General features: G+C 41.5%; 1 protein-coding gene across 1 annotated transcript; it reads left to right on the top strand.

The window, feature by feature from the left end:
• Nucleotides 1–1002: 1002 nt before the first annotated feature.
• On the top strand, nucleotides 1003–1885 carry LOC140180091 (uncharacterized). The gene is made up of 2 exons (XM_072220488.1): nucleotides 1003–1342; nucleotides 1518–1885. Exons 1-2 carry the CDS (start codon nucleotides 1003–1005, stop codon nucleotides 1883–1885), a joined length of 708 nt encoding a protein of 235 aa, XP_072076589.1.
• Nucleotides 1886–13477: the final 11592 nt, after the last annotated feature.

The following is a 13477-nucleotide window of genomic DNA, read 5'->3' on the forward strand; positions in this document are numbered from 1 at the left end:
TTGGCCTATGCGCTCCTAATCTCTTCTCGAAGATTGAGGCAATACTTCCAGGGACATCGAGTGACCGTCAGGACGGATCAAGCGATCCACCAAGTCTTACAGAGACCGACCTGGCGGGACGGATGATGAGTTGGGCGGTTGAGTTGTCTCAGTATGATCTACAATACGAGCCCAGACATGCAATTAAAGCCCAGGCAATGACCGATTTCCTAGTGGAAGTAACCGGAGATCCCCACGAGACCTCGAACACGCGGTGGAAACTCCATTTGGACGGAGCTTCCAACCAAACGTTTTGGGGGGGGGGCAGCGATAATCCTGGAAAGCCCGACCGGAATGGTATACGAGCAGTCTATCAAGTTTGATTTCCCGATCTCTAACAACTAGGCAGAATACGAGGCCCTCATTGGTGGCCTGCTCTTATTGAAAGAGGTCGGGGCGACCAAAGTGGAGGTGAATAGCGACTCTCAAGTCGTCACCTCCCAAATCAATGGAACCTATCAAGCCAGGGACCCCCTATTACAAAAATACTTGGAAAGGGTTAGAAGTTTAAGCAAAGAGTTCGATGAGGTCGTGGTGCAGCATGTCCCAAGAGAAAGGAACACACAAGCCGACCTCCTATCAAAGCTGGCTAGCACAAAGCCGGGAACGAGAAATCGGTCCCTGATTCAAGGACTAGTGAAAGAACCAACAATTGCCTTGTGCATGACCCAAACGGACGTCGTTCCCTCGTGGATCGATCCGATTACCGATTTCCTGGAAAGCGGCAAGCTCCCTGACGGAGACAAGGCCGCAAAGGTGATAAGGAGGGAGGTAGCCATGTACGTAATAATACATGGCCAACTATTCAAGAGAGGACTGAACCAACCCTTGCTGAAGTGTCTACGCCCCGACCAGACGAACTATGTCTTGAGGTAAGTCCATGAGGGGTGTTGCAGCCACCATATCGGTGGAAAGGCTTTGGCTCAGAAGCTCGTTAGGGCCGGTTACTTTTAGCCCTCGATGATGTCGGAATCCCAGGAGTTCGTCAAGAAGTGCAAGAAGTGTCAAGAAAATGCCAACTTCTATAGGATCCCGGGAGCCGAGCTAAGTTTACTAATGGCCTCCCGACCTTTCAGTCAATGGGATGTTGACCTTTTGGGACCTTTCCCGGTGGGGCTTGGGCAGGTTAAATACCTGATCGTGGCCATTGACTACTACACAAAGTGGGTTGAGGCAGAGCCGCTGGCCAGCATATCGTTAGCGAATTGCTGCAAGTTCATGTGGAGCCAAGTAATCTCCAGATTCGGAATCCCAGAGGTCATGATATCAGAAAATGGGATGCAGTTTGCAGATAAAAAGTTTGGTGAGTTCTTTACGGGCCTAGGGATAAAACAGAGGTTCTCGTCAGTGGAGCACCCACAGACCAATGGCCAAGTTGAAGCCGCGAACAAAGTTATCCTCTAAGGCCTCAAAAAACGGCTTGACTAGAGGAAGGGAGCGTGGGTAGACGAACTCGCATCAGTCTTATGTTCCTATAGAACAACACCACAATCCCACTGGGAAAACCCCTTTCCGACTTACCTACGGGGTCGATGCATTGATTCCCGTGGAGGTGGGAGAGCCGAGCCCACGGCTACTCCTTGGTGGAGTCGAGGAAGTTGTGGAAAAGAATCTGGTCGACGAGACTAGGGAGATGGCCCACTTGTCGGAGACGACGTTGAAGCAGAGAATAGCCCTACGGTACAACGCCAAAGTGCTAAAAAGGAGTTTTGAACTAAACGATCTGGTCCTACGACGCAATGACGTAGGCCTACCGACCCCCGGAGAAGGGAAACTGGCGGCTAACTGGGAAGGCCCGTACAGGATAAAGGAAGTAGTCGGCAACGGAGCTTATAAGCTGGAATGACTGGACGGAAAAGAAGTACCCAGAACGTGGAACGTGGGGAACTTAAAGAGATTCTACTCTTAGAAGCCTAAGTGGACCCGGCAGCCAGCCGGTACCCTGATTTAGTAACACCCGTCTTGTTTCGTGTTCACTTGTTACTGTTTACTTACCTCGTTTGTTTAATTCGTGACTTAGCATGCTCTAATTACGCTTTGTTTAAATTTTAATCATTTCTTTCTGAATTCCGACTTACTGTCTTTAATGCACCGTTCGGTTATTTTACCTTGTTAACTGGCCAGTTTGATAAGATTACGGCATCTCGGGACTGATCACCCCGGGAACCATCAAAATTGTAAACACTACACTAAGCGGCTACGAAAATAAAGGCCACAATCCAAGTGCTTAAACATAAAAGCCATAAGTCGGCTTCGTTTGTTGTCGTTATCCGACAAAATGGTAAATTGTTTTACAATAAATTACAAGTGTTCAAAGTACATAAAACAAAGCCACAGCGGCGAAAGAAATAATACAAAATCCACTAGCCATTGCAACTCACTTCCTGGAGAGGTCTACAATCTTGCCATCCTTAATGGTTTTGAAATCACCAAAAGCAGATACATCGAACTCGAGAGCCAAGAGCTTCACCTGGGCCTTGATCGCTTTGTCAGTAGCTATAATGGCATCCCTAGCTTCCTTTACCGTCTCCTAATTCTTCTTCTTCAACGAGGCAACTTCGGCCTTGGCAGCATCCGCTGATGCAACAGAACTAGCAAGCTCCTTCTCTAGCTCCGCCACCCGGCCTCTTGCGGTGTTGAGTTGGCCTTCTAGGGTGAGCTCACGCTCAGTAAGCCTAGCCACAATCTCGCCGGAAGTTTTCAACTTTCCCTCCGAGGTAGTGAGCTGGATTGTCAAGGACTCTACCTCCGTTTTCAGCTTCTCCACAGACTTAACAACCCCCTGGAGTTTACCCTCTAGGTTCTGAGCACCTGCCAAAATGGGCTCTGCCCTTCTCGCTATCGCAGCAGTCTGGAGCAAGGTACAGTACACCCATTTGGCCTGGGAGGCAAGGTCCTCACCGTCGAAGAACTCCTCAATTCCCGGCAAAAGCTGGGCATCGATGAAGTGACCAGCATCAAAATTCTTCTCCATGACGGTGAGAACCCCTTCTGGCTGGAGGTCAATTTCCTCTTCCTAAGATTCTCGACAATGGCAACTTCTGGACCTACCTCCTCCCCCAAAACCTCTTCCGCTGGAGAAGTCACGCCAGTGCTGGTCCCAACAACCTCCTCTGAACCCTCGGGAGTAAGAGAGGTCTGAAAATCGGTAGTGGAAGTGGTGGAGCTGTCATCATCATCCCCAAGGAGAAACTTGGACATCAAATTATCAAGTCCCACCTGTTCGGCAGCCATGGACACTGAAAAAAAAGTGTTAAAACATGATAGCGAGTAAGCAAGCAAATCAAATGGTGGAAAAACGAAACGGTGACCAACCGACCACTCACCTATGTTGCTCCAACCCATCTCATGGTTACCCATTAAAATATGAGGATTGACATTGTTTTTTCCAAAGATAGCCAACAACACGTCGGCTACGTTTTTGTTCTCTTGGGTTAACCCTTTGTATGTTACTTTCTTGAAGGCGTTAGCCCCAGCCCTGAAGCTCCAATAAGTCGGGATACGGCGGTCCCCCTCCAAGGTCAACCAAAATGGATGCTGACCTTTGGCAAACCGCACCTTGAAATACTTTCCTTTGAATCCGTGAAAGGAGTCTTCGAACAGCCCGAAGATCCATCTACCCTGGGCCGCCCGGAAAGACATGTACCCTTTCTTGGCTTTCCCTTCCTTTGAGGGGTTCGTTAAGATGAAGAACCACAAGAAGACCTCTACTAAGGCCAGTAACTCCAAATACTCACAAACCATTTCAAAGCATCAGACCGAAGCCCAACTGTTTGGATGTAATTGCGACGGTGCCGCGTCGCATCGGTTAAGAAGTGATATTTCGAAGGGGGAGAAGGGGATATGAACTCTCAGGATGGTGAACATGGACTTGTATAGCCATATCCAGTCGGTAACTCGGGGGGTGTTTAAATTCATATGACATATCCACTCTTCATTCTGGGGGACGAATGCATGGTAACGTTCCTCCTCGGGACCACCCCCGCAGAGCAGGTCAGATTGTCGAAACTCTTGGAGCTCCTCCAAAGTCATCTGGGAGGGGGTATCCTTCACATCCGAAGTAACCCAGGCATAGCGGTCCACGGGAACTCTCGCTGCAGGACGCTGAACCATACCTACAGTGGGGATACCACTTAGTCAATAAGCTCTGGAGCTCGAGAAATCGGAGAAGCCGGAACTAACTCTACGTGTTACAGTAAGCTTATTTACAATTACGCAAAGTTTAAAAACTGAAAATCTAATGGCAACCCCCCTAGAGCCTAACTAATGGTGACACAATTCAAGTAAGGAAATATGCACAACTCGAAGATTGCAAAAATGAAACAAAATGACAGTAAAGAAGCAACAGTAACAGTAACAACAGTAACACTCATCCATTTGCAATAACTTACAAGATAGTCATCGAAGAAAGCTGAAGAGTTCTGAAGAAATGTAGTCGAACCATAAGCGAATCCCAGTGGAACCCAGAAAATCTGAAGGGGAAAATGAGGAAAAGTAATGCAGGAGGGATTTGGAAATGGCGAAATGGAATGCGGAAAAGTCGGAAGAGTGGAGGAAAGAAGGAAAAAACTGGAAGATAACCGCACTGGGAAGCGCGAAAGTTAGGGGCAAAGCAGACTTTTTCCTAAGCTTTTAAATCATCATAATAGGCATTAAATGCCCAGCGCGAGAAACAAGGCGACGATTGGCACTCCCCAGAAGCGGACGAGCGCCACTTGCGCGTAGGGGTCACGCCCCTCTTGCGAACAACCGATTAGACGGGAAACCAGCAAGAGAAAAACTGAGGAGAATGCACCACCAACGGCACTCGTCGACGTAGCTGGCGTGTTGGGGGCACTGTTCCGACCCAGCCCAACGAGGCAAGAGTCTGGGTTAGAACAAGCCGCCGACCCGACAACAAGCCATGCTTGAACCAAGGGATAACCCACGCGCCACCTCCCCATCTGCGTGAAACCAGCCAGCTGGAGGAGGGAAACTTCCTGGAAGGTGGGTCTGCTCCTGTGGGACCCGCCCTAATGCAGAGTATATATGGGGAAGGCTTTACTCCTCCCCAGAGGTACGTCACCTACCCCTCACATTATCTGCCACCTTCGTACGGACACTGACTTAAGCGTCGGAGTCCTTTTTTGTAGGTGGCCCCCTCCTCTCCAAACCGTCAGCTCCAAACCGTCAGCTCGGTGGAACCACACTTCTTGAAGGCCATCCTCTCTCCATTGGCTAAGGAGATCCAGACATGCAAAGGTGACCCGTTTCTCATATTTCCATGCAACTGAGGAACCCGACCCGTTCAGGAAGCGAGCAACCGAACAATTTTTTTTTAAATTTAGCCTCTACAACTATATACTTAAGAATATTTTGTTTATTTTATCTTCTGGAATGACAAATACCTATTTAAAACCTTTTATAAAGCATGAAAACATAATTACGTCTTTTAAAATATAAAAAGATATTTACAAATTTGATAAATTATAAGAACTATCAAATTAATTAAATTTTTAAATAAAATTTGACAAGAAATTACAAAATTGCATCCAAAATTCATTTCATTTTCGTTCCTTTGAAATTTCAAAATTCAATTGAAAAGTATTTTTTATTCTTTATTATTTAAATTTAATTTTTTATTATAATTTTATATATTTATCTAATTTAATTATTTCTAATTAATATTCAAATAATTTGACCATTGACTCACTCAATAAACGACTAATCTATCAATTATCAATTTAATTTTGATCACTATTAAAAAAATGTAATTTTCTAATTAAAAAATAGAGTAATACATCAAATTAATTTCAAAGAAAATTTGAGTGAGTGTTAACAAATTTTAATCACTAAATAAATACCAAAACTTTGATTTCGTTAGACAAACCAATTTTCATATCGAATTTGTCTATATAAAAAAATTCATCTTAAAATTTTAAAAATTATGGGATTAATTTACAGGAAAGCTAAGATACAAAATAAAACAAGTCAAAGTTAACGAACTATAGTTCAAACCATCCTTACTCAGAGGTTTTCAATTCGAATTTTACTCCTAACTTTAGAAAAAAAAAAAAAATAAAGACAAGCCAAGGAAGTATAATCGAAAATACAAATAAAATAATTATATACTTTGATTGAAAAGTAATTATAATTGATAAAATATTATTTGAATAACAATTACCAAAATTATTTTTAGATGTGAAATTATCAAAAGAATAAAGATTAAATTAAATTTTTAATATTATTATTTTAATAATTTTTATATTATAGAATTTTAAATTAGAACATATTATTATATTAATTACACATAATATTAGATATATATACACATAATTGATAATGTTTAATAATTATAAACTATAATAATAAAAAGCAAACATGTTTAAAAAATTAAACAAAAATAACAATGAAGTGCATAAAATACAAAAGTGCATTATAACATATAAATATAAATATAATATTAATTTAATTGTAGAAGTATTAAGTTTTGATTTACTTGATAAAATTTGATCTCTAGATAAATTTCATTACGTGTATGTATGCGTGTGCCACCATTATTTCTTTCCAAAGCATGTATGACATAGTGGACAAATTGATCATATTCCTAACAAAAAAAATGGCATTGACAAGCTTGTGAAGACATTCAAATACATATCAAAACTTGTTGGCATGTTGAATTAGAGCTAAGCAGCTAGCCTTTAGAACAAGTCAAAACATATCAACTAATTTTATTTTAGCTCAAATACATATTTTACTTGAAGTGTATCATAATATTTCATCTTAGTTCAAATACGTATTTCTCTTGATGAGTGGTACACGGTAAAATCTATTTTAATTTTTTAACTAGTGTATGTTTCTGTGTCCTACACAAGATAATATATAAAATTATATAAAGTTTTTTATTAAAAAAATAAATAAATAATATATATAATAATAATTATTATAAATATTTTATAACTTAAAAATATTAAATAAAATTATTAGTATTTGTCTCCATCAATTTTGATTAGTTGAGTGATCATTTTATTCATCTGCTTAAGTAAGTATTTGGAATTTGAATCCTGCATTATGTGTGTAACAATTTATTAGTCAATGACAAACTTTAATAATACGTGATGAATTAGTTATCTACCTGTCGAATTAAAAAATTCGTAAAAAAAAATTAGTATTTGCCTTTAAAATAGAACAATTTCTCATTAATAGTATTATTTATAGAAATTTATCTTCATTAAAATTTTTTTATTTGTTGATATCGTATTTATTCTTAACCTCAAAATAATATGATTAATATTATTATAATATTATTATAAGTTAAAATTCACATTTTATGATATAATTTTTAAATTTTAAATTTATAAATTTATATCATTACAAAAACTATTAATTAATTAATATTTCTTAATAACAGACGCAGAACGTCATATAATCCAAGGGGGGCGGCAACAAATAAAATGTGAGTATAATGAAATTATGGCAGAAGAAAAATTTACCTTATTTGTTGAAGATAAGGATAATGAGCGTGGAAAGAATAAAAAAAGATAGCTAAGGAATAAAATGAAAATAATCTTGCATGTATAAATGATAAGACAGAAAGGTGAAAAAGGATGGTTAAAAAATAAAATAAAAATAACTATATATAAAAAAAATAAAAAATGATAGTTGGCAAAACTATAAAAGTGGTTATTCCAATGAAAATTTTATAATTGTCATCATGTGAAGATATTTTATTTTAATCATTAGATGATAAATTATAGGATTTTATTTTTATATATTATAAAAATATTATTTTTATTTAAAAAGCAGTGCTATGGTGAGGATGATAAATTTTTTCAGCATGTGAGGAAAAGAGGTGGATATCCTCTGATGGAGACGTGTTAGAGTGGTTTTGATTAGAAAAAACAGGTCCTGATAGAAGTTCAGGTAGTGCAGGTGTTATGGGCCAGCCTAATGTTGATTGATGCAAGATTAGGTTAGCAGTAATTATAATGTGGTGATAATTAAGTTATTGGATTTTTGGGTGTTGAATCCAATGATTTTTGTTAAGAGGTGGGCTTATGTTGTTACTCATTGGAACATAATAAAAAACGTTGGGAAGATAACAAAAATCAAATAAATGGATAAAGACTTGCGTTATTTGGGCCGAGTAATTATTTTTTGTAGCTGGATTATTTTTGAAAAATAAATATATTAAGATAGTGTTATAACTCTTCTTCTTGGGGTTACTCCTCATTTAATAATAATAATAATAATAATAATAATAATAATAATAATAATAATAATAATAATAATAATAATAATAATGTTACGATGGGTAACCGGAGATTAATGGGCTGGACGGCGTTGGTTGGCCCAAACGTATGGAGGAGGAGGATCCCAAGTGGATCTGCAACTCGGTGCCCTCCGTCCGACTTGCGCGTGCGAAAGAGTAGGGGGTGGTACCTGCAAAGACACTCCGATGCCTAAGTCAGCAAGAGTGTTAGCAGGTCTAGAGAGTATTGGGACTTAGAGATACCTAAGGGGTGTCAGTGTATTTTATAGTGGTGAACCAATAACCACCGTTGGAGTAGTGCCACTTTTCTAGGGTGTTAACCGTCCCTTTATCTTAGGGAAGTTAAGATATGGCTCGTGGAAGTGGTTAGAGAGATTCTAGGGGCAGTTACTCATTCAAATGAGTGATTATCTGCCAACTAACCTTCGTTCCTGACTTCTTTAGAGCAAGTCGTGACGAGTACCGATTTCGTAGTGGTTGATCTGGTGAAAGGTGAGGTCAACCCTTTGGGTTGGGCCTTTTTACTTGGATCCTGGGCCTTAATCGTTGGGCCAGGGTATGAACAGTGCCCCTACTCGAGCCCAATTTCTCTTTAAGATTTGGGTTCGAGTATACTACTCGGGGTTGTAACCGACTTGTTGGAGGACCGACGTGATGCTCTGAAACCGACGTGACTTTTCGTGACCTTTTGGTTCTGGCAGTTACGTCTAATCAAGCGTCGTGTCCGTTAGGGATGTGCGTAGGGATTGATGGTCTTGGTAACGGTGCATTTTCATTAATGACTGCCCCGTTTTTACCATAGTGCCCCTAACGTACTTATAAATACTTTCCCTCTCTTTCATTGTTTCGTTTCTGCGATTTTTCAAATTTTTCCTTCATTCGTTCGTGCTGTATTCTTGTATCTTCGAAGGCTTTCGTTTCCTCCAACCCTCATTTCCAGATAAAGGTTAGTTCTTTTTGGAACTTGCTTTTCTATTTGCATGCCTTTATTTTGTAGATAGGTTGATTTGTAGACTTTAGTTCCGTATTCCCTCCCTTTAGAGACCGTGTTTTTTATTTTCCTTTTCTTTTTTTCCTTTGTAGGTTTTTGTTACCTTTTTAAGAAAAAAGAAATGGCTTCCGTAGATGTCCTTTCCCAGTGGGTTGATCTCACGGTCCTAGGGGAGGAACCCTCGGTCGATACTGATTTTATCACCCACCTTCGTACTCACCACAGAATTTGTACTTCCGAGGAGGACGAGCCGAAGTATGAGTTGGTAGTCCCGGGTCCTGAAGACCGGGTTTGCTTTGGGAGGGCCAATGAGGCGGCCCCTCATTTTTTCTTTATGTATGAATGTATGATCACCCGTTTGGGTGTTTTTCTTCCTTTTTCAAACTTTGAGATGTCTGTTTTGCATCACTGTCGAGTTGCCCCTACCCAGCTTTACCCCAACTCTTGGGGTTTTTTGAAAATTTATCAATTTATTAGCCAAACTTTGGAGTTCCCGACCTCTTTGAAGATTTTTTTTCTATCTCTTTCACATGACCAAACCCTTCAGTGGGCTGAACAATAAGCAACAGTGGGTATCTTTCCGAGCTATACAGGGTCGGAGAGTTTTTACCCTTTTTGACGAATCCTTCCATGACTTTAAAAATTATTTTTTCAAAGTTCAAGCTGTAGAGGGTCACCACCCCTTTTTTCTGGATGATAATTCTTCTCCCCGATTTTCTTTATACTGGCTGGAGGCCTCCCCCTGCGAGAAATATGGTCTGGACGACCTGGACGAGGTAGAAGTAGCCATTGTGGGGTTCCTCCGAGAAGTGTGGGGAGGGCCCCATATTTGGACACTAAAAAGTTTCTCCAGGGGTCCCCGACCTTTGTCCAGGCACAGCTAGGTAGCTTTTATTTGTTTGTTAGATTACCGACTTGTCTGATTGACCTTTTCGACTTGTCTTAATCTTTTATCTATTGTTTTTTCAGAGATAGCGAAGACAAACGCTCAAGAGTCTTACCAAAGAGTCCAGGAGGCTAAAGCAAGGTCTCGCGCCAGGACTGGTGGCGCCAGGGCGGTTATTTCTCCTCCTCCTCCCCCTCGAAACGTTGGGACTCCCTCTCAGCCCATTCTGATTTCTTCTTCAGCTTTCTCTCAGCCACCCCCTCCGCCCGATCTTCTCCTGAGCCAGAGAAGAAGAAGCGCAAGACTTTAGAATCTGGCTCTTCTGGTGAGGTTAAGGCGGATGCTCTTGCATTCGTCCGAAAGAACATCTATCCCCATGCTCGTATAAGCATGGATGATGTTTCTGTTCGGCGCCACCTTACCACTCTGGTTGAGGAGAGCCTCAAGGCGGCGGGGGTTTGTGGCAAACTCTTAGATATTTTTGAGAAGGCTCCTCTCAGCTCTTTAGGGATGACCTCGAGGGTCGAGGAGCTGGAAGGAAGGCTTCTTTTATATCAAGAGCAGGAGAGGGAGTTGAAGGAGGAAGTCGCCAAGTTGAAGGAGGAGAGGGATAGCCTCCGGGAGAAGGAGAGGAAATTGCAAGCCCAGTGCAACATGGAGGTGGGCTTGAGGAAGACAGCACAGGACAGCTACCAAAGTTTATTCAACGATCTTGTGTCTGTGAAAAATGAGCTGCTGAATTCTCAGAGGGCCTATACCGAGTTGGAGGACTCTATTGCTGATGGGGCTGAGGAGGCTTGGAGGATCTTTAGGGAGCAGGTCGGAGTCATTGCTCCTGGCCTGGACCTTTCCCCTTTAGATCCTGATAAAGTTGTCATTGATGGTGCCATTGTGGATCCCTCTGTCCCCGAGATTATTTCCGAGTCAGAATTGAAGACTCGGGGGCAGAGAATTATAAAGTCCCCTCCTCGCCCTAAGGACGCTCCGAATTCTTCTACAGTTCCTCCGACTTCCTCTTCGTCTCCTATGGATGCCTCTCTTCCTGGTCCTGGCGGCGTTCTTCCTGACTCTGGTGGTGGTGATCCGTCTACTCTTCTTCCTAAAAAGTAATTTGTTGGCTATTTTGGGGGCCCGGCCTGTGGGTCCCCTTTTTTAAACTTCTTTATTTGTGTTGGTGGTGATGTTCTGAACAATTTGCTTTTGGCCTTATAAGGCCGTAAACAAAACATTTAAAATATTCTTTTTTAATAAGGGTTTAAGTTAAAAAATAAATACCCTTTTTGGATAAGGGTTTAAGTTACCTTATGCGTGCATGCTTTTCTGATTGCGATTTTTTTCGAATTCCCCTTGATCTTTTCTGGAAAACCTTTTCTTTGGCTTGTCTGTCTTTCTGAACCTTTTAGTTTCAAGGATCTTTAGGACAGCCTTTTAATTTTTCTTGGGTTTTTTTTTTCTATCTCTTTCGTTATTCCTAGTACTCAATTTTGTTTTATTGAGTTTTCATGACTTAGGTTATTTTTGCGATTCGTTTTCTATTTCTACTCGGTCTTTTCATTTCGACTTATGAGTCGGAATGTTTTCGAGTTTCTTACGATCACCTTTTATAACCTCTTTACACCGACTTGTACCTCGTCGTTTTATCCTGACGACCATCTAGGTCGGTTCATGGGATTTTCACGTTTTGTCGAGCTTAAGTCGGTGCGTTTCGTAGAAAGAGAAAACAACAAAGGAATTTAAGAGATATTTGTAAAAAGATCTTTATTAATTGGGGAGGTACTTTATTGCTGCTAAGGATTTTTGACAATCTATTTCCCTTAGCCCCTACTGTGATGCCTCGTTAAAAACCCTTCTCCAGAAAAAATTCTTTGGTTTTGGGAAAAAATCATGAAGTTGGGAAAAGAGTACATTAGGGAGTAGAGTTCGCTTTTAGCTATAGTACCTTTTCATATTACAAGCATGCCACGACCTTGGTAACTCGGTGCCGTCCAGGTCGGTCACTTTATAATAGCCTTTTCCTAAGACGTCATTGATTTTGTATGGTCCCTTCCAATTTACAGCGAGCTTTCCTTCCCCTGATTTGTTGACTCCAATGTCGTTTCTGATCAAGACCAAGTCGTTCGGGGCGAATGCTCTTCGAATGACTTTTTTGTTGTACCTTGTAGTCATCCTTTGCTTCAACGCTGCTTCTCTTATCTGGGCTTTCTCTCGGATTTCGGGGAGCAAGTCGAGCTCCTCTTTGTGCCCCTGTATATTTCCGATCTCGTCATGGAGAATCACTCTTGGGCTTTGCTCGTTGACTTCTATTGGGATCATGGCTTCTACGCCATAAACTAGTCGGAATGGTGTTTCTCCAATGGCGGATAGGGGGGTTGTCCTGTAAGCCCATAGCACTTGTGGGAGCTCTTCAGCCCAAGCTCCTTTTGCATCTTGTAGCCTTTTCTTTAGCCCTGCCAGTATGACTTTGTTGGCTGCCTCGACTTGCCCATTGGCTTGCGGGTGTTCCACCGAGGTGAACTGGTGCTTGATTTTCATACTGGCTACTAGGCTTCTAAAGGTAGAGTCGGTGAACTGGGTTCCATTATCTGTAGTAATGGAATAGGGTATCCCATACCTTGTGATGATATTTTTGTAGAGGAACCTCCGACTTCTTTGGACGGTGATGGTGGCCAATGGTTCTGCTTCTATCCACTTTGTGAAATAATCTATTCCCACGATCAGGTATCTGACTTGTCCTGGCGCCTAGGGAAAAGGACCTAACAAATCCATTCCCCATTTTGTAAAGGGCCATGGAGAAGTGATACTGATGAGTTCCTCCGGGGGAACCACGTGGAAATTTGCATGCATCTGACATGGCTGGCATTTTTTCACGAATTCTGTGGCATCTTTCTGCAAGGTTGGCCAGTAGAATCCAGCTCGGATTACTTTCCTGGCTAATGACCTTACCCCGAGATGATTTCCGCAGATCCCACTATGGACTTCTTCTAACACCTCGGTGGTTTTTTGAGGTCGGTACGCACTTTAACAATGGTGTTGATATCCCCCTCCTGTAGAGAATATTTTTCACCAAGGTGTAGTATTGTGCTTCCCTACGGATTTTCTTAGCCTCTTTCTCCTCCTTGGGAAGGATGTCGAACTTCATGTATTCGACCAAGGGGTTCATCCATCCGAGGTTTAGTCCGACTACCTCAAGGACCTCTTGCTTGTCTTCTACTTTTACCACGGAGGGTTCCTGGAGAGTTTCTTGGATCAGGCTTCTGTTATTCCCTCCTGGCTTGGTACTTGCTAACTTGGATAGGGTGTTTGCTCTGCT

The sequence above is a fragment of the Arachis hypogaea genome, chromosome 16 (genome assembly GCF_003086295.3).
Source record: "Arachis hypogaea cultivar Tifrunner chromosome 16, arahy.Tifrunner.gnm2.J5K5, whole genome shotgun sequence".
Taxonomy (NCBI): domain Eukaryota; kingdom Viridiplantae; phylum Streptophyta; class Magnoliopsida; order Fabales; family Fabaceae; genus Arachis; species Arachis hypogaea.